The 21,901-nt window shown below is 43.3% G+C and overlaps 1 protein-coding gene across 1 annotated transcript in view; it reads right to left on the bottom strand.

Annotated features, from left to right (window-relative positions):
• Positions 1–952: 952 nt before the first annotated feature.
• The window catches only part of LANCL2 (LanC like 2), a 31,410-nt gene continuing 10,461 nt past the window's right edge, over positions 953–21,901 (bottom strand). Inside the window, 10 exon segments of the mRNA XM_030491453.1 lie at positions 953–3,876; positions 5,089–5,161; positions 8,613–8,717; positions 8,720–8,789; positions 10,980–11,164; positions 14,693–14,815; positions 14,817–14,840; positions 15,449–15,596; positions 17,787–17,995; positions 20,733–20,864. Of these exon segments, the coding sequence (XP_030347313.1) occupies positions 3,761–3,876; positions 5,089–5,161; positions 8,613–8,717; positions 8,720–8,789; positions 10,980–11,164; positions 14,693–14,815; positions 14,817–14,840; positions 15,449–15,596; positions 17,787–17,995; positions 20,733–20,864 (1,185 nt within the window). The 3' untranslated portion in view covers positions 953–3,760.

The raw sequence follows: 21,901 nt of genomic DNA, 5'->3' as shown, positions 1-21,901 counted from the left end.
GCCATTAATTCAAAAAAGCAGCAGTTGCTCTCAGTGGCAGAGAGCCCCAAGTGGCACACACAGCTTTGTGGAACAGGAACACTGCCCCTTGCTTGCAGCATACCTGACGTTTCCTTCTGTTAAAGCCTAGCTAGAGAAACACATCAAGTGTTCTCAAAGCTGGAAAACAGGTGTTAGTCAGCTGGACAGAGGTGTTTCGTACCGATTTCATCCTGAGGAGGCCACGGAGATGCTGCGAGGGCTGGAGCAGCTCTACTCTGGAGCCAGGCTGAGAGAGCTGGGCTGGGTCAGCCTGGAGAAGAGAAGGCTCCTGAAGGGGAGACCTCAGAGCAGCTCCTGGTGCCTAAAGGGCTGATAAGAAATATGGAGAGGGGCTTTTTACAAAGGCCTGTAGAGACAGGACAAGGGGGAATGGCTTTAACCTGACAGAGGAGAGATTTAGATTAGACATTAGGAAGAAGCTCTTCCTTGTGAGGGTGCTGAGGCGCTGGCACAGGGTGCCCAGAGAAGCTGTGGCTGCCCCACCCCTGGCAGTGTTCAAGGCCAGGTTGGACACAGGGGCTTGGAGCAACCTGCTCTAGTGGAAGGTGTCCCTGCCCGTGGCAGGGGGTTGGAACTGGATGGGCTTTAAGGTCCCTTCCAACCCAAACCATTCTGTGATTCTATGACCTATGTGACCAGAAAGGAAAGCAATGCTTTGCACTAGGCAAAATCTACACTAAAAATCAATTGGGAGAAAGAGCAGTGAAGAGGCCTGCAACACTAGTAAAAGGTGAAGTTAAACAAAAGCCATTTGCCCCCTCTCTGGCATGTGTTTCATCCTGCAGGACTATGAGATCAGGAGGTGTTCGGCAGTCAGATCAGTGAGACAGCTCTCACCACAGTGCTGGGGGGAAGGAAGGATTACAACAGGAGAAAAGAAAAAGGAAAATAACAAAAAGAATCACACAAGTTACCACCACACAGCTTGATCTTTACTAATAAAGCCAAAGAACAAAACATCAGCATTTTTTTCCTCTTTTTCTGCCCAAAAAGCATCTCCATTATTAACACTACTGCTTTTTGCAACAGATAAGACTATTACACACAGACAAAGCAAACCAGGGAATATTAAGACATTTTTAGTTTGATGTGATTTCTGAAAACAATGCCTTGGTGAAATGCATTTTTTCACCTTCACACAATATTCTTTCTTAACTAGTACCCAGATCCTGCAACGCTGTGAGGAACAGGAAGGAGTAGCCACAGGGAAAGTCACATCGTGAGGCAGACGCATTGTCAGACGCTTCCCAACTCAATACGTTTCCACTATTGCTCAATTCCAAGAGGATTCTATGGAGAAAGTCAGGGCTGTGCCCCAGCGCAGCAGAAGGCTGGCTATGGTACACAAAGAGCTGATAGCTGACTTGTGCCTTAGTTTGACAGGTACACTCAAGCATCTTGGAACAGTTTAATACTGAGCAGGTCTCTAAGTATATTGATACCTATGGATTTTTTAAACCAGCAAGTTTTAATTCCCCTGGGCTCCAACCAGCCAAAATCACCTCCCACAGGTGCCATTCCAAGCTCAGCAGCCAATGTGTGTGTGTGTATATATATCTCTTTATACAGTCACTGGCTGAACAGCTGCCTGTTGCCCCCCCTAGTGAAGCTGTCAGTACAACACATGCTTGGGATTTGCCCCAAGCCCCTGTTAACCCACCCCAGGTGTGGAGGGGAAAGACAATAAGGGGTGAGGTGATGTGAAACAGGATGAGAGCTGCCATCTGCCTCCTTTGTTAGAATTTCTGAGAGACACCACCCTGGGCAAGGTTCCTCCCTGGGCTTTACCTATGGGCACGATCAGTGATGCACAGGCTGAGAAAAAGAACACAGAATCAGACCTTTGCCATGGAGGAACATGTCATTTGAGATGGGCTCTGGTGTTTCACTCTGCTCATTGCTCTCTCTGTCCCTCATTGCTTGCTGCAGCTCTGCTCAGGTCTGCCTCACCCCAGCTCCTTGCCATGGAGCTCCTGCTGCCTTTTCCCTCACCCCAGGCTGTATAGATGCAGCTAGGTTTGGTGTCTCACACCTCATCTCTTGCCCTTTGCCCAAGCTGCTCCGGTGTTTTAGTCCTACCTGACAAACCAGCAGAGGAGTCACACTGTGACATTAAGCTGTCCCTGCTCCGGCAGAACTGAACGTGGAGATGATTAACATCCCAATGGATTTGGGAACAGACTCTATTAAGGTTCAAGGAAGTCACTTAGGCAACAAAGCCTGTCTGCAAACACTGGAGCTCAGCAGATGGCCCACAGGTCACATATATCCTGATGGGCACCTGAAAGGCCAAACTGTCATCTGTCACACTTGCACCCGACAGAAGATATCCATTAAAATAAGCACCTGGAATGACAGAGCACAGGGAGACCTGGGGGAAGGATGACAACAGAGCTTGAGCGAGTGAGAGCACACCACACTTACTTACCTTTCTCAAGCAGTAAGTATATTTACTATCTGGTACATATAAGCCTGCTGTAAGTGTACTCAGAGTATGTCCCACTTCTCCCAAACCAAGAGCCTCAGGAGCACTGGGAGGCAGGTCTAGTATTTCACAACCCCACCACACTACAAGAGGAAGCAAAGCACTAGCAGCACAGTTAAAACTAAGGGCAAAGGGCTTTTTCTGTTTGGATTTTAAGATGAAATAAACATCAATTACAGCCTCTAGAAATGGTTTCATAGTGCTCATTCATCTTCTGTGGCCTCCACAAGCAGCTGGTATTTATCGCTCCTGTCATACTACATGGGCTAAATGCAGTGGGGCTGGGAGAGGGAGGGAATGGCCCAGAACAAATCACTGCCTTGGTTCAGAAGCCACAGCCGTCCTGAGTTACCAGTATGAGAAACTGCTGACACCCTCCCTTACTCATTCTATACTATTTGCTGCAGGACAGGTTTATTACAAAGCCATGTACAGGAGGAGAAGCACAGTTAGTGCTGTCCCTGCTCTGCTGCTGGTGGCAGTGGGAGGTTTCCACGGGTGACTCCACCTGCAGTTTAAGCTCATGCCATGGGCTGGGGCTTTGCAGAGGTGGGGAGGTGTTCTAAGTGCCTACCACACTAACCAGGCACAGGTACCAAAGGAAGCCTCTCTTTAAAGCTTTCAACAAAACCTTCCCACAACATGTCCCTTTGAACCCATCGGAAAACATACCTCTTTACCTGTTCTCCATCACCTTAGCTTCTAGAAACTATGGAGAAAATGCAGAAAAATATGAACATGAACATGTTTTTCATCTCTTTAGAAGCTGCCAGCTCAGCAGTGAAGCTGGGCACTGTCCTGCAGCGAACTCTGGCACAAGGTGGAGCTCTCTGGATAACCACGCTGCAGAAGGCAACACTGCTGTTGTGAGTCATGCACGAAGGTACAGGACAGAGATTCACACAGAGACCAGCTTTTTGCTAACAACAAAAGACTCGAGTCAACACACAACACCAATAAACATGCAGAGCATGTCAGAGACCTGAAGAAGACGAATACAACAGTAGAGAGAAAGTTCAAAACTTGACTTCTCTTGTCCTATGTCTGAAGCTGTCACTTTAACAGAACTGAAATGTGGCTTCTCCCATTCATGCTCTAATGACTTCATGGTCCTCTGGGGCAGGTGTGGGTGAGAAAAGGGGTTTATCCATCCGTCAGTTCAGGGTCGAGTTGGTTCAGAGGCACTAAACAGTCTCATCTCTTTTGGCATCAGTTTCCCTTCAAAACGATGTTTTAGCTGTCCTGTTCCACTTTGTTTTCCCTCCTTTGAGGTCCAAGTTCAAATGCTGGAAACCGGGAAGTCTCCGGTACTGAAATATCTGAGAGGAAGTGAATAGCTCCAGCCATGCCTAAAACATAAGGAGAAAGGGATCTTTGTGCATTTTTGACATTAAAATAGCAGAGATGACAGCAAAGGCAACAGCACCCATTTGAACGCCTCCTCACCAGATCCTTTTCTGAACAGGTGAACTTAGGGCCTATAAAAAGGCAAGTTCATTTGTACTTTGCCCAGGAAACTAAGTTTCACTTGAAAAGATGAAAGGCAAGAACCAGGATCTCTTCTGCTTTCACCTTTTCAGCTGCACAACATCAATGCTACTTCAACTAAGAAAGTAAATCCCAATTTTGGGCTGCCCCTCAGAATTTGAGCAGGTCTTGCTCATCATTTCACTGGTTAAAAAACAAAGGCAAAAATTCATTATACTTGTGTTGTACAGATTCATTTGTTTGCTATTCATAAAGAGGTTATACAGAGCCTGAAGCACTAGCATCAGCATGATCTAATAAGACTCTTGGGGTGACAAAAACCAGAAGCACCCTAAAGCAGGAGAGCACAGAAATACAGTCAGTTTTATAACATTAAAATCCTATTCCATCAACAGCTAAGCACATACAGACAAAGGAACCTTCCTGAAATACAGCATCAGATGCAAATGAAACAATCAAGACAATTCCGTAAGATGCACATGTGCACGTACATGCAGAATTGGACAACTTCATATAAAAAGACCCCCAAATTAAGAAACTAAATAAAAAGCTGTATGTCAACATTAAAGCACAAATCATCCTATTGCTGCACTACTTCACCACCTCAACAGATTTCAAAGCTGTTATACAACAGACTACATGCTTGCTTTTTCCCCTTGTGCATGCAAGGGAGCTCTCAGGAATAAGAATACTTATATTTCTCCCCTTAAATATTAAGACAATAACGCAGCATTTAGAAGGGATGCTACATATACAATATAACTACTTGTATTCACACCTTGGACTGTCTGCTTTGTAAAATAATCCTATTTGGTCTGCTGTAATTTCATGTATTTGTGGTAGGTGGCACACGAGGCTCACTCTTCTCTAAGCAGCAGTGCTACTTTAAATCCTACTTGTGCCTATGATTCCTTATGTTTCTCAAACATAAAGATGAACTAAGGAATAGAATTCTTTTACATGGAAGTAGTGGTAGGGGGTGAGTCTATTTTTAATAGCAGAGGAACCCAAAACTGTGAGGTTATCCTGTGTCCCATGTAATGCATGCCATTTACAATATCATCACTTTTTACCTTCAAAGAGAGAATAAGGTCGGTCAGGAATACGACATCCATGTGCACCATACTCCAAACACCATTCAGCAAACTGGAGAACACAAAAAATAAATACATCAAAAGTGGGTTTGGGTTTTTTTTAGCCATTATTTTGATTTAAGAATGTCAAATGAAAGCTTGAGTATCTGCATCTCTGTAATAGGTACTAAATGTAAAACAGTGTAAGCAGAGACAACACAGATATCACTGTCCCAGACCACTTTGTCCCACTTCAACCGTGACAAGGCTGCAATTAGGTTTTAGGAGATGTATTTCCACAGCACAATTTTCAGTTCCGTAACAAAGTCATTAGGTGGGCTGTATCTCACTTCTGTTTCCTATACATCAACCATGCTACACAGCAATGAAAAATGCTGCGAGAACAGATACATTCAGTTTCAATGGCAAAATTGTTCTCATACTATAATATCAGTTTCTTATCTGTCTTGGTGCTTAATTTATCCATGTGCTCGGGACTTACTTAGGGTTGTTAGTTGCATTTTGGTTTTCGTTTACTCCTCTCCACCAATTTATAGTATTAAATCTCCAGCTGCCATTACTTAGCATTATTTATTTGCTCTCCCCAAGCTTTATGAAAAATCCTTATATATACAGTTAGACAATTATGGTCATCAATATTTTGCTGCAGAAGATGGAATACCATTAAAAAGAGCTCACAGTGTGCATGATCAACACTGCTGCAGTAGCTACATCAGATATAGATGACTTACAAATTGCATCTGGATCAACTTAATAGCAACAACCATCTATTCCTCCTTTATGGCTCCCCAGAGCGTACCGGGGGCTACAAGTTCCCCTGGCATTTCTGTGCTGGGAAGCAAACCACTGCTTATTCAAAATACAGTGTGAAGGTTCCTGGAAAGCAAAGCACAGAGAGGTCTCTCCCAGCTCCCCCTGCAATTTGGGCAACCTGCTAGCAAACTAACTAGAGGGTTAACCTACTAACTTAACATCCTACTAACTAAAGGGTGCCCAAGCTATAGAGTTGGAGCTATATGGAATGTGAGCATCACCCCAGAGCCATCGTTCTGTTCAACTTAAGGATGAAGAGTGGAATCTTCTCCCTTCTTCCCCTCACTCTGTTCTGTTTAAATGTTTACTGGGAGGTGGATTTTTTTCTTCCCTTAGTAGGGGTGTGTGCATGTGTGTGAATGTCTTGAGGAAAACCCAGCAAAACCCCCACAAACACTGTGGTCCACACTGTTATTAAGAACTAATGAAATATTTTTGGGCCCCCCAGAAGTATAAATCTTCAAACCAAGGTTTAATCCTCCATGTAATCTTATCTTATATGTGAGGACTGAACACGTTTATGGCATGTTTCTAGACTACAATCAGTTCTTGCAACACGCACATCTTATTGCTTATTAGCCTTTCTTATTACTGCCAGCCTGGGAACTGCAACAGAGATTTAACAAATGCACTCCAGGCTACTGAATCACAACCATCATTTACAAGGTCACAGCTCCAGCACAACTCACAGAGCCACTAAGCCACACTAATCTTGGTTAAACCAAGGGGAAAAAGAAAGAAATCTCTTCTAGCAGGATGACATCTGCCATTACTTGTCACACAGACCAGGCATGCTCGCCATCAGCAGTGATTTAATCACAACACCGAGCAGCACAGAACTCGGATGCTCTCTGTTGCACGCAGCCAAGGATACCACAGCCCCTCTCTCCTCCCTCAGGCAGGCTCAGCCTCCTGGGAGCCTCCCTGATAATGCTGGAGAAAAGCTGCAAAGCCAAAAGCGAGAAGCACAGGAGTCTCTGTGAGACAGGGCCTTTCAAGCTCTTCTGGTTCACTTGTGAATGTTCCATGGCTCCTGAGATGTAACCAGGGATTCCTGGAGAGACTCCTTCCCCTGGGCCTCATGTTTTCAGTGTGAGCAAACACCCCTGGGAGGGGAGCCATCTAGTTCTCCCAGTTACATCCCTTCAGGTACCAACGTAACTGCACACTTGCTTCCCTGCATGCTCTGGCTCAAAAAGAAAGGACTTCAAGAATGCCAGACAAGCAAATTCCTCTCCCTGCTTCCAGATTTCCCCTGCAAGAGCCCAAAGGGCCTGGCTGAATGCCGGAGATGCTAAACTGCAGAATGGCTGCAAATATGCTGCCAGACCTCAATATACTGGGCACCTCCAGCAAACAGCCTCTGGCCACTGTGCCACATCTTCCTTCTCAAAGGCATTTCAGGTATGTAACTGAGTCTCTTTCTATTTTGGCTTTGAAACAGATGTGCTTGATTTTCTCTAGCTTGGTATGGAAGAATGTCAGGGCTCTCTTGGGCCAGAAATTCAGCACCAAGGGGAGTTGCCAATGCTGCACAGAGCCACAAAAGATGAAGGATGAGAGGGAGAGCCCGATAGCTATGCCAACAGCAACGCCTGCTTGGTGCTGTGGCTCACACAACAGCAGCGGGTGAGTCCACATATAAGACATACACTGCCATTGGAGTGCTCTAGGATGCAGGTATGCCTACAGGTGTCCTCACGGCGTGATGCTGGGTAAATGTGAAACAAGCAGCAACTTTTTAAAGCTCTGCTGACAGAGGGCAGGCTGACAGTGGAGGTAATATTGATGGTAGATAATGGATGGATATGGATGGTAGGTAATTTAGAATACTGGATGGGGCTTGGAGCAACCTGCTCTAGTGGAAGGTGTTCCTGCCTGTGGCAGGGGGTTGGAACTGGGTGAGCTTTAAGGTCCCTTCCAACCCAAACTGTTCTGTGATTCCATGAATACAATAGCTTTACACACAGCCAATGCTCATCTAAAACCACCTAAGAAGCAACTCATCAAATTTCCCACTGCAATACTTTTTAAAAAGTCCTCAGCTAAACAGCTATGTTTGCAGTGCAAAACCTAACATCAGTGAATTAAGGTGAAAAAAACCCAACAAACCAAACCAAAACCCAACCAAAGTCTTATGAGACGAGGAAACAGAGGCAGAGAAGGCGTTCTTATTTGGTAACTGCTAGCACAGTCAGAGCTGACAGCAAACATGGACAATTCTAGTGGAAAAAAATCTGAGCGCATTCTCTGCAATTTGCCGTTAATGAAAAAAATCCAAGTGAGCAATTTAATCACTGCAACTCAGAGCTCTGAAAGCCCCACACAGGACACTAGTCTGAAAACAAATAATTACAAAAGACTACAAACAGTATCGCTTGAGGAGCTGAGGACAACAGTGGAGTGTCTCAATGGAATAATTAGCACCAGAGAACATCAGTCTGTTATTATTCAGGCAGGCTGATTCTCAGAACTCAATGTCTGAGTACGTGTTTAGTTCATCCCCCTTTACAGAACATTTGTGGTTTCACACAAACTGGGAGCAAGTGATGAGACCCTGTTGTCCCACCAGCAGCACAGCCCAGTTCCAGCTCTAGCACACACAGCCTGCTGCAATCACAGTTTATTCTTGCACAGGTGTTATGATGTGAAAGGGAACAGTGATTCTGTTGGGATGCTGCAGAGCTCACCTTGCAAGCTCGGTAGAGGTACTTTTTGTCCTGAGTTAGGTTATAGAGAGACAAGAAGGAGTAGCCATTGCCAGCTGTACCGTGGCAGATCCCATATCCTTTTTCTCAATAAACCTCCTCTGCCAGATGACATCGCTACAATCCATAGCATCTTTCAAGTATTTATCCTCTTTAAAGTCTGGAATAAAAACAGAGAATAAACACACAGAAATTAAAATACTAATGAAACAGAAAGAAAGCTGGACCTAGAGCAATGTTTTACTGTTGGTGTAGAGTTTTTCCATGTAAGATTTTTGTTTAATTTTTAATAATCCATTCATCATAGGACTTGACTTTCTTTCTAAGTTGTTCCTCCTTTCCCTGCGTGGAAAACAGATAGAACTTCTCAAGTTTTTTGTTTCTGAAATTAGGACCCCAAAGGAAAAACTCGAGTTCAAGGCCTTGGGTCTACAACTATAATCTATTTGAATGATACGTGGTCCTGTTTTGATTCTTCCCTCCTTTCCCAAGCCAACGACATCATTTGATTTGAAATACAGAATCTAATTCCTGCCTCCAAGAAATGTAACACAGAATACTGGCCTTTCAAATCTAATCCCAAAGGGCTAGGTCCTGGCCTGCCTGAGTAATTCTTCCTGGTTACTCAGACTTGACTATATTTGCCTTCAATTCCATGTTAAAAATGCACAAGAATATCTCCTTGCATAGCACAGGGCTCTTTTCTCTGTTACAACCACAAGTAGGAACACTCCAGTACCTTGAATGAGTATTAGTATTTTGTATTAGAAATACTCAGAAGCACTAGCCAGTTGGGCAAAGGACCAAATTTTACAAAGTTTATTGCATCTGAAGTGCATTTTGGACATAGAGAGCCAGAAAGCAGAAAACAAAAGCAAGTCATTAAACTGAACACCACCAGATTCCCATCTTTGCAAGGCTTACTTTTTTGCTTCCCTTTGCTAAGTCACTCCTACAGATCAAGAACACACCAAAACCAAGTTAACTGCTTGCACTACTTAGTCCTGTAGAAACAGCTTTCCCTGCCAGGCCATTTAAGAAGCAATTAACATGCAAGATTCTTAAATCCACAAGCTTGATAAAGTCCCTCTCTCTCAACAGGGTTTGCCAGCTAAGTAGCTCGTAGCACTTCAAATTAAGGCCTTGGCAACAGCGTTGATTTCCCAGGACAGACACTGCTGTCTGTTATCGCAAGTCCCTGTGCTTGGTGTGAAAGGAAGCACAGCCAGCAAAATGTACCCTAATTTTCTTATTGCTTCTTCAAAAAGCATAATATAAAAGAAAGCATCATATCCCATCACTTAAACATAAAAGAGGCCAGAAAGGAGACTGCTAAACAGAATTGGCCCTATCCCTCTTATCTCCCCACAAAGTAATTTTTGTGCTGGGGAAAAGCAACACATTTTGGCCGGACATGGTCTAGGGGTGAGGCGTCCCCTACCCATGGCAGGGGGGTTGGAACTAGATGATCTCAAGGTCCTTTCCAACTAAACATTCTATGATTCTATGACAAAGAAGGAGAAGAAGAATTAAAAGAGAAAATCGATTTAACAAGCAGTCTGCAGTGTTAAATCAACCTCCTACCAGCCCAAAGAAAAAGCAACTGTGACTGCTGCTCATACAGCAATGGTGTAGAGAATTTACAGTTCACATTTCAGGTAGCAGCAAGAGTAGCTATTTCATAACCAAGCCTGCTTTTTCATCAGCCCACCCAGAGGCCGAGCAGGGGAATCTGCAAGGAGGGCTGTCAAAAGCAAGAATCAATTTTGCATGAATTTAATTAAATGGCATACTTTCAAATGCCATGCAAATCAGAATGCACACACGAGAGATACCCAAATCTAGTTAAGGATGAAGAAGAGCAAACAGGAGGCTTGTGGTAGCTCAGTGGTTATATTTATGCCCTAGAAGGGGCCTGGGATCTTTGCTCTGATGGTAAGTTCCCAAGAGCTCTATCTCATTAATGGAGTAATTTATGGAAGACGTTCTTTGGCAAGACACATGAACCTACGCTTCTGAAAACCAACATCATTCTTAAAACTCTTGGGATGAAGATTCAAAGAATTTAGGTCAATATTCTCACCCAGGACTCAAAATTGCTTAAATACATGGCCCTTTTCCAAGAGAGCCTAAAGTCTAGTAACCATCAGCACCCTGAGAAGCACTTTTACCCACTTATTTCCTCTTTACAAACATACTTATGTAAGTATTTTGAGATTTTTAGGTGCCTAGCCTGGGTTCTGGTTTGAAAGTAGATTTAGAAAGATGTAAACTGCAAGCTTTACAATCTAACAGGCCTACGTACAGGTCTCTCTGAAAACAGAGGTCTATATGAACATGGAATGATTCACCTTGTAAGCTTGCATGAGCATGTGGATGACTCCAGGGGCACCATGGCACCAGTGAACCAGTCTGTCAGTCTCATTGTCAGTGACGATGGGTAATTCCCCAGATCTGAACTTCTTATGGCGCACATAGTCAATGCTTGGCTTCACCAGCTCTGTCAGGGTCTCCTGGTCCACATTTGCAATTGGCTTAAAACATACAAAAAACAACAAAACCCCAACAAAACCATTAGCAGAAGTAGTAACAAACTGTGCATCAACACTTTAATTTTTATGATCTACTTTCAAGTATCCTACATATGTGCCCTTGATCCAATAGTTTGAATCGCTTCATACAGATTTAATTAATGTCTGGTACAATATTGTTGTGAAGAGCATTTTTACAGCTACTTGAGAGACAAAGAAAACTGGGGCACCAAGTTGTTACCTGTCTTACTGGAGGTGACACAGAAAGACTATGGAAGAACTGAGAACAGAATGTGGATTCAAGACTCCCAGGCCTCTCTTATACCTTAAAATAGAGAGAACACTTACAGGAGAAAGATGGTTTATAGTTATGTTGCTCATAATACACACTTAAAACACAACGGGTTACACGTTTTGTTTTAAAAAGAATTAACACAGACAACACCTGCCCTACTTTCCCAGTAAATGAAGAAGAGTGTAAGTAGTGGCATACCTGGCTAAGGCTTATGAAAGTTAAGTTTTCCATCATAAAACAAAACTCCCTGAAGCTATGGGCTATAAATATGCATTTGCAATCTCGGAAGCAAACAGCTATTGGTAGCTAACATCTTTGTTACTGCAAACTCATCCTTAGTTTGCTATTCTGAATTTTCTTTCTCATTTCCTCTATTCAGTTTACAACCTTGCCAAAAGAAGAATATATCCATTCAACCTGCATGCTCCTTAAAAATAAATGTTTAGAACCCCAGTATCTGTTGGGTCTGCAGTTGTCCGCAGTCTAACAGCCAAATGGAGGAAGACTTTCAATAGCTGTATTTTCAGTAACCTGAAAAACCAAAAGCCTCTTATTTCAGGAAAGCTTTGCCCAGACTTCTACCTACCAGGTTCCTCAAAGTCAACCTCTGTATTTTTTGTGAGTGGAACAGAAACCTTCAAGCTGTTAATCAGAAATACACCTGAGTACACATCAGTCTGTCATGAAGAACACCCCAGAGCTGATCAGTCCTCACTCACTGAGCTGTGGGGTTGGGAGGCTCTGGGGGAAGCTTTGTTTTGGGGCTCTGAATTCACGCTGCACCCCTGCAGCAGAAGGCAAAGGGGATGGTACCAGCAGTAAATGCCTTCAGTCTTGAGCTGTGCAAGGCAAGCCCAGCCCCAGCCCACATCTGTCTTCAGGAGTTAAAACCCAAGAAGAGCAAGAAACTCTTTTACAAATCTCCTCACCTTGGGCTTCTGAGGAGATCTGAGTACAAGTGAGTTCTTTGCCCAAGCTGCTGAGGTTCCCAGCACCTACTTCCAACCTACAAAAGTAACCTACAGGTATGTGTCCTGAGAATGATGTGCAAAACAGTCGTTTTTTTGCCTCAGAGTTAGTGAAAGGGGCTAGGATTACAGATTCCCTACCTAGCACTTCAGAATCCCACCCTCTACCTCCTGGACAAGTTATTTAACACTGCTGAGGTCTTATTCCCTCCAGTAGTTTTTCTGGAAATAAATCCAGCAATACACGTTTCCTCATAAAGGTGTTGTACAGAAATGCTGAATCTCAGGTGCAATGCTGGATGCCCTTCTTTTGTTATCAAACAACCACTCAACAAACCATCTCCTGAATTTGTTGTTGAAAAATACAGAAGAATCCTTCTCATTTGGCGTGGGAGGGATGGGGAAAGGATGAACTCCGATACGCCATCTTCTTCTGTGGTGGATGACTCAACTCTGCCATGACTCACAATATTTAATGTACAGTGAAAAGACAGTAATCTAATGCTGCATAAACAATGGCTTTGTCGGTAATTCTTAAAAGCAGCAATTATATGTAAAAGTTATGATTTTAACATGTAGGCAGACTAGCTTCTGCTTAAACCAAAAAGCACTGTGTGATTATTTCTGCTATCAGCCTTGAATAGTAAATGAAGGGTGAGAGGCTTCCTTAAAGGACCAGATGTTCTCAGAAAATCCAGCAGAGCAAGGGAAGGAAAAATGGAAGCCAGGAAGATGTAAGATATAAGGAAGAAGCTCTTTACTGTGAGGGTGCTGAGGCGCTGGCACAGGTTGCCCAAAAAAGTGGTAAATGCTCCATCCCTGGCACGTGTTCAAGGCCAGGCCTGGACAGAGCCTTGGGCAACATGGTCTAGTGTGAGGCGTCCCTGCCCATGGCAGGGGGGTTGGAACTGGAAGATCTTAAGGTCCTTTCCAACACTAACTATTCTATGATTCCATGAAGATGTGGGAGCCGGAAGGAGGTAAACATCCTTGTTGAAGGAAAGCAGGAAGTGAAAGGCACATAAATCAGATCAGCCCAAGACCCCAGTGAGTTGGTCACTGCCTGTAGTAAGGTTAAGACATCCCCCTAGGGAGCAGAGGAATACAGTTCCATAGCCAAAGTCAGCCTCTTTAGCTGAGCTACTGGTGGGAATTGGTGTGAGCTAATCTGAAAGAGATGAGGATAAATCACAGCATCTTTTGCAACTGATGAACAGCAGCAACACCAAATACCAGCTCAGTCCACTTCTGCAGTGAAACATCTGTACGCAGCTTCAGGCTGCAGGAGGTATAGTCCTTCCACTGTCCTGAAAGTAAGTCATTCTGCAGGAGCTGCCTAAGAAAATTAACATTTACAAAAATGCACAGACTGGCAGCACCTTTGAAAAACAGAAACAGGAACAATAACAAATTTTGCTGCTCTATGGTCATCTTCTGTAATGAATCTTAAGGTTCTTTTTCCTGACTGTGCAACAGAAAGTAAGATACACAGGTCTGTTTTTGAAAAACATCACATCCTATGAGAGAATCTTAGGGCAGGAGAGAATGGATTTAAGGGTAGGAAAGAGGAGGTATACAGAAGACAGGAACATGCTGAGGTATACGGAAGAGTGTGTTCCTCTCTTCTGCATACCTCCTGTCTCACTCGGGACAACAGAAAGAGGAGAGCAGGGGTCATAGATGTACTAAGAAACATCAGATTTTTGGGGAGAGATGGGGGGATAAGGAAGAAGAACATCTATAGAATAAAAGTATATTGAAGACTAACGTGTGATTAAGGGTAGTCTTCCAAAAGCTTCAGGACAGTGAAAATAAAACAAAGTCACCAGAGGAGAGAGGAACAACATAAAGGGCAGGACAGGAGGCACCAGCAGTGCACTCATTTAAAAATAGCAAAAAATTGCAGAGTGATGGATGGTAAGTGAATATTTAGCTGGTCTAACTGCAGGCACCAAAAGTAAGTATGAGGATAAGAGAAGGCGCCTCACTGTCTCCGTAGGAAACTTCAGCTCCTGGAATGCCAGTGCTATGGACCACAACTCAAGGGTTAATTCACTCTAATGTGAGGATACCCGAGTCGCAGTTTTCTTCTGCTACCAGGACCCGAGCTAGCATGTCTGCATAGTTGTGTGCTACAGAGACTAACTCCAAATTGTGAGACCCTGGCCCAGCACAACACTGCACATGCATGAAACTGAAGGTAAGATCCTCTGATGCAAAACCAGAAATCACTGTTGTTTCACCCCAGCCTACAGAACGTGCTCTTACCTGCATGAGCATGTAATAGATCCCAGCCACTCCATGGGCTGCCCCAACGTATTGCTTCCTGTGCCACTGGTACAACAGAGGACAACGGTCTGTCTTCCGCTCCTCCTTCGAGAAGTTTTTCCCCCGATTCAATAATAGCATCTATTACCTAAGAAGACAACAGACCCCTTCTGTCTGTCTCACCTGCTTTAATTCAGAAGGTTTTGCTTTGTCATTACTAAAACCACAGTAAAAAATAACCCACAATAAACAGTGACAGAACGATAATATTCAATTCACCTGGACTCGAGTGTTGAGGTAGAAATGGAATTTTTCCTAAATGATGGAAACACCTTTCTAAGTGTAGAAATTTAATATATTAGTATTTCTAATCACTTTTTTTCCAGGCCTGCCTTCTCTGGTTCTGGTATCTGCAGAACAGTAGTGCATCTTCCCCACACTGAATTCTCCTTCTTTTCACTGAAACACTTCCACACTTTCGACTGAAGGTGTTTTGTAACAATTTTCCATCCTCAAATGCTCCAAAACTAGTTACAGATTAGATTCATTTCCATGGCTGGCCATGGACTCACCTGCAATGGCCTGCCTCAGTCCCAGGTGGGCAGCAGGGAAATGGGGAAAAGACTGGAGGGATGGATGAGACTGAGTTCCCAGTTCTAGGTTCCTCTCCTCTCCAGCATCCCTCTCTTAATCCCTTGAATTATGCAAAAAAGTGATTACAAATGCTTTGGCACTGGTGAGAGAAAAGTATCTTACCTCCTTGATAACAGACTGTGGGACAGTGTCTGGACCAATTTCAGTATTCAGGTACAGCAAGGCATACAGGTAACCTGCTCTGCCATAGAGCAGCTCATCTGGAAGTTCAGCATCTGTGCTTATGACTGTCCTGTGTAGCTGCAACAACCTGCATCAGACAAGGAAGGTGGGGAGAAAGAGCCTCTTCTCTAGAGACCATACTGGACTGTGTGTTGTACAAGCCATCAACCAAACCAGAAGCAGAACGAGTGTGAAGCCCCACCACTTCCCTTCAGTCATCCCCAATTTTGCTGGCTGCCAGGTTTACTCACAGGAGCCATCCCTGACACACAGGCAACCCTGAGCCAGGGCCAGGTGAGTATTAGTGCAATTACCAGGTTTTTGTGCAGACAGAAACACATGTAAGCATGCAGGGCAGGAGCTGGAGGCCGGAGGCTACTCCAACAAATAGGGAAACCTCCTGGAGCCTCTGGGAATTTCACCCAAGTGAGGACCCTTAACTGTAGATGTGTAAGAGGCAACAAAACTCCCTCAATACCAGCCTTCAGCATGCCCCCTTCATAGCCAACATGTTGCCCCAAACATTTAAGCAGCTCAGTTTTGAAAAGGGCACTGCTATTGTCCACAAGTGTTTAGCAACGGAACAAAACAAACCTTGGACTGGCCATTGCAACTCTCATTTTCTCCAAAGAGACTCTCTGCTATTACTCCACCAGTCTGCATTAGCATTGAGGTGGAGCAGAGACCTGTTTTCCTGCCCAACCCCTCTCTGTCTCTTCCATCTTTTGTGATTAAACTGTCCAATGAGATGAAACCATGGAGACGATCACATTTTAAACTGGGGGAGGGGGCAAGACCATCTCGATCAAGACCAAATTCAATTCCCAGATTCCCCCAGCCACTATTATTCATCAGAAATGTTAGCATTAACATCATGCCAGAGCAAAACCACTGACCCCAATGGCTTGTTTATGCTGTCACAGCTTAACACCAGGGCAAAGCCACTCACAAAATAAAGATTTTTATATTATCATTCCTCTCTTGGAACTACACTTTGGACTTAGAATTAAATTATTTTCTTTTAAACTGTCTATTGTAAGTTTTATTATTCAAATCATACACCTGGACAGCTACAAGATAAAATGTTAGAAGTGCACAGATTACATTTTGACATTTATAATGTACCACTCAGCTGGTATCATGAATATATTTGTAAACAAAAAAAAAGGAAGAAAAGAACAAATAATCAAACTAATCTCCTTTTCAATCCTCCTAGAAATTACTTTCAAGGAGAGGCAAGACTAAAAGATTTATTGCTAATCTCATTTTGCTATATTCACGCTTCATGCCTCACAGCAACACTGCTTTCCCAGCTGCATCCAAAATGACATGCCCAAGTTTACTGCCAGTTCTAAAAGCAAAAAAACCCACCTAAACCTACCACCCATTTCAAAAATTCATCCAGGAACAGCAGCAGAGATTAATCACTCTAGGATTCTAGATTAGAAAGAGACCAATTATATTTCCAAACAAACCAGAATGGAGATAAGAACATAAGGCTAGTCCCCACATTCTGGCAGGCTAAGGTATGCTGTTGGACAGCTAGCAAGTGGATTGCTGGTGCTGAATGCAAACACCACAAGGCTCCAGTGCTTCCAGCCCTCACCAGGACAGCAATCAGCTCCAAGCCAGCAAAGGGACAGTCAGTTCTCCAAGGAAGCTCTAGATCTAAATGGGATTTCTAAAGATGTTTGTTACATTTAGATTACTTTGAAAAGGAGCTGGTATTTTTTCAGGCTACCCTTCATATGCTCTAACCTAACTAAAGCCTTTGTCTTTGACAGTTCAGCAAATACCTCCTCTTGGTTTTATTAAATCTTTGTTACATATCAATCTAATGTACCATGTTCCTGTCTGGATGTTTCCAGATCCCTGCAGCTAAGTGTTTTGGTAATGAATCTACAATTAAGACCCACTCTTCACAGAAAGCATCACATACTGCACAAGCACTACATATTGTCGATGACAAGCGTGCGGCTTTTGTTAGATGTCACTTCAATGTGACAAAATCAAAACGTGCAGGCACTACAGATATGCCCAGGACATCCTGTCCTTACAGCGATAAGAGGACTCAAGATAACCCACTAAATATGAATCAAGTGTAAGCCAGCTTTAATAAAGATAAAGCCTGTTTTGTATTCTTCTACTGAAAATGTATCAGGGGAGAAGACGTCTCCATTTTTAATCCTGTCCTCCAAAACTGCCCACTTGCTAATGCTACTGAACCAACACTCTCTGCAAGTGAAGGGCATGGCTTTTTCTGACATCAACCACTTACCTGGCAACACATTCTTTAGACTCACTGTCGATTTTCAGCTTGTGATAAACCACTGCACCCACTGCCAATGGCCCAGCATCACCACAGAGGAAAGTGACTCTTCTGCCGTTCAGATTGCGAAGGATTCTCTTCACATAATCAAGAGATCGCTGCAAATGGCTCTGGTTTTTCGTCACGCGGAACAGTTGAAGATATAAGAGGGGCAATACCTGGAACAACCACGTGAAGAGTAAAGTTTCATCTACTACTCCTTTTAGGTATATCATATTCCCCTCGTTAGTGCCTCTGAAACAGTAACTTGAGTGCAAACAGGTATTTGGGCAACTAAAACATGTCAGTCAAGGGCCCTTGCTTGGGCAATGGGAAGGCATCAGGTCATCTGTTTTATGACATTTCAATTTGGATAGTGACAAAAATTTAAAAATTTCAAAAATTAAAGAATTAACAGACTAAACCCCAATGGTAGACTCACAATTTGCAGAGAAATGAAGAAAAATCCGTGATACAGGCACCAATGCTTGGTGAAGAGATCACTGAAGAGTCAAAAATTTGGGCTAACAAGCATGTGTACGACCAAGTACAGAGACTGTACAATACTCATCTATTACATGCAAGAAGTGACTTATCTTCCATTTGATTTGTAAAAAGATCTTTTGATGAGCTTTTGGATTCAACTTGCCAAGTTCTTTATAAATGTATTTCACAACATGATTGTGAGCTTCTACAAGCTAAGCTGGTTTGTGAAAGTCCTCAGAGAATGCCAGAAAGTTAATACTAAGCTTCACTCCACTATACTCATTACATAGTTTTGCATTAAAACAAAAACAAATCTTAAAAATAGCAACAATATAGACTGAAGAAAGTCTATTTCTTCATTTAAATGGATGCATATTGGCCAACTGCAAGCATACATGTGCAGAGGGAAAAACTTTACCTCCAGACCATACTGCGCCTCAAACTCGTTTCTGAACGGGGAGAGCACTCTCCTGAGCCACAGTTAAAGCTGTGCAGATATAAGGCCCACTTAGCTCCACAGAGAGGCCATCTGAGGAGCACAAGAAGAATAGCACAGAAGAATAGTGCTGATACATCCTCAGATGTTCTTTGGACTGGATTTAAACAGGCCTTTCTAGATGGGTCCAAGAGGAGAACTGCAGAGCACAACATAGTGGTATGGGAGCTTGTGGGCTATTTACTGGGATTTCTGTAACCCTTTTTTATGTTGCAACTAATGTGTAGATGTCTGGGCTTGACCAAAGGATGACCAGAAATATAGCCACAAGGCCCAGTTTATCCAATCCTTCTTTGTGCAACACCCTTACTCCTCCAAGATGTCTGGCACATACAAAGAGTACTTGTATAAGATGGACTCTAACCCGAGTCTTACAATTGTTACGTGCCAACAGTATGTGCTCCAAGATTTTAAAGATGTTTCACAAAGTACAAGCCAATGCTCAGGACTGCACTGCCAATAAGATTGTCTAGACCTGGTACATAAAAAGAAGGGCAATTGTTTTCAGCATTGCTTTTACCTTCTGATTTGCACACTAGCAAAATGCTGCAAGGAGCAAGTTCGGAGGAAGTATTTGCACTAAGTATTTTAAAAGCCAGATCATTTAAATATTTCTATTCACAGTTATTTCCGCAGGAGCCTTGAAAGAAGTTTACAACTTGCAACAGATCCAATTGGTGATCCTTCTACAGAGTGGAAAAATCCCACTGTCATCAGACTGAGTTACTTGTTCATCTATATTCTTGTTTCGGCTAATGATGGCTGTGTTACTTTTAGCTTATGACTCATTTTCAGCATATTCTGGTTTATCAACCGTAACTTCAGTTGTCAGTCAGTGTCAGAACACAGCTCCCCAGGAGCCGTTCTGTAACATCAGTGCGAGAAAGCCCACCACTGGGGATCATCTACACTCACTTAGCAGCCACACACTTTCAGACCTTGAAACACATCTACCTTTAAAGTGTGAGTTGTTGTCTAAAACTTCCTCACCCGTCCACCCACAGCACCACCTGCACGGAAACATCAAGAAGAAAGCAAAGAGATGGTACTCGTTCATTGCCAGAATTAAGCCTCAGCATGGTCAAAGCCTGCAGAGTTTTCCCAAGCTGCTCCCTCTCACGACACCACGATAAAAGAACAGATCTCCTCAGGGCACATTTCAAACATGCTGTGCTAAAAGTGCAAGTATGCCTCAAGAGTGAGCTAGACAGAGCAGGAATAGAATGTGCCATTGTAATAGCAAAGTGGCACTTAAGAGGCCTAGATGGAAAAGCGTGTTGGCAGCTTGAAGAGCAGTGGCTGCACCAGGCTTGTCAACTGCAGGCTCTGCCTGAAGGATCCAAAGGGCTCATTCACATTTGGACTGCATCAGTGATTCAATGCTAAATGAACGATGGTGCCTAGCAATAACCAGCACTTGCACACGCCTGTTTATCTTCATGAACTTCACAATCTCGCAAGCCCGCCTCCATACTCCCCCTCCTCACACATTCGTTTTACCATTTTTGTACAGACAGAACAAGCAGAGCCAAACTATCCGTATTTCAGATTTTAACAGAACAGAACACCTCCCCCCCCATGATTAGAACATGTTGTTACCATTAGCAACTGCTAAGTTGAAGAGAAAAAGGTGAAAATAACTTATTTTAAGAAAACTTGAAAGAAACGAGAGGCAAGCCGAAAGAAAGAGCAGCCTTAGAAAATCCACTCCTTTAGCAAGACAAAGATCTCCGTACACAAAAGCCAATTATTTCTCTGTAACTTTATCTGCTGAAGTCATTCCAGACAGCAGCGACCTAGAATTCAGAGTTAAAAGAAACCAACTCACACAAATGCCTCTATCAGAGTCTTTCTGCCACCCCTGTGAGAATATGAGAACCTCTTCCTGTGAATAAACCCAATTACATCATTTAACAAACACACTTCATTGAAACTCAAGCTTTCTCACCAGTCCAGCCAGTATAGGCAGAGCAGTCATGTGGATCTGCTGTCTTTAGCCCTTCCTCCATTTGTTGCAGAAGGTCCTTGATTTTTGCCTGGATCCGTTTTGAGAACCGAGCATTGACCTGAAAACAGGAGACAGGAGAGTGAGTCAGAAAATGAAAGAATCCAAGAATACAAACTGTCTGCTCCACCTTCTTGTCTGGAAAAAAACCAAACCCAAAAAACAAACAAACAGAAAATAACTAGGGAATAAACACTATATACAGCCATCAGCAGGGTCAAGGTGGTTCATCTTAAGTGTGCCCCATGTAATGTGTTCTGATTATGTATTTAAGTAAGTTACTAGTATCTACATTAGACAAAAATCATCTGGGGATGCTTTAAAGTCACATGAAGAGCAGCTATGGACACTGTGACAGTATGAATTGCACACTGCCTCTTATCTCAGGCTCTTAACACAATAAGCAAAGCTTCTCTGAGCTGAGTAAAAGGTGAATAGAAGCCAACAGAAGACAACCATCTGCTGCCACTCCAAGGGCCAGTGCTCCATTCAGGGTCCTGGTACCGAGACAACGTTATGGATGAACACAGCACGGTGAACCTACAAGCCCTGTGTTACAGGTGCTTGCTCTCATCACAAGGTCCCTGCACATCCTCTGTGGCACTACGGAGCAGGAAAAAGCTATAGGGAAAATAAATGCTCATACTTGAGACAGTCAAGCCAAAGTCAAGCCAAGCTGACATCAAGTCAAGTTTAATGATGTGCTCAATCACATCACCCATGATGTATTCACATTTTCTTCTTAAATCCAAGACTTTTTTTGATGTTTGCAATCACCACACACAGGGCAGGTCACCTAAATGCGCTTCCTCCTGCTTCTTCTTCTCTCCTCTCTCCAAAATAGTATTAGGATTGACATGCTTTGTCATGAGATGAGGTTGTTAAATGCAGTGATGTACAAAAAAATACCTCAAAGAGCTAGACACAAAGAGGACGAGTTAAAAGCAGCTCGGCAGCTTCAGCTCATGCATGAAGGTGAAGAAACAGATGTTTGATCTTATACCTTGCTTGCTTTTACTTCTGACAAAGAAAAGCTTACAGAGATGCTATATACGAAATATAACAGGGGACACTTTCTCTTGCCAAAATTTCTCTCTT

The sequence above is a fragment of the Strigops habroptila genome, chromosome 1, assembly GCF_004027225.2.
Source record: "Strigops habroptila isolate Jane chromosome 1, bStrHab1.2.pri, whole genome shotgun sequence".
In the NCBI taxonomy this organism is placed as follows: Eukaryota; Metazoa; Chordata; class Aves; order Psittaciformes; family Psittacidae; genus Strigops; species Strigops habroptila.
Note: the sequence above shows the minus strand (reverse complement) of the source record. Positions and strands in the feature narration are given on the sequence as shown.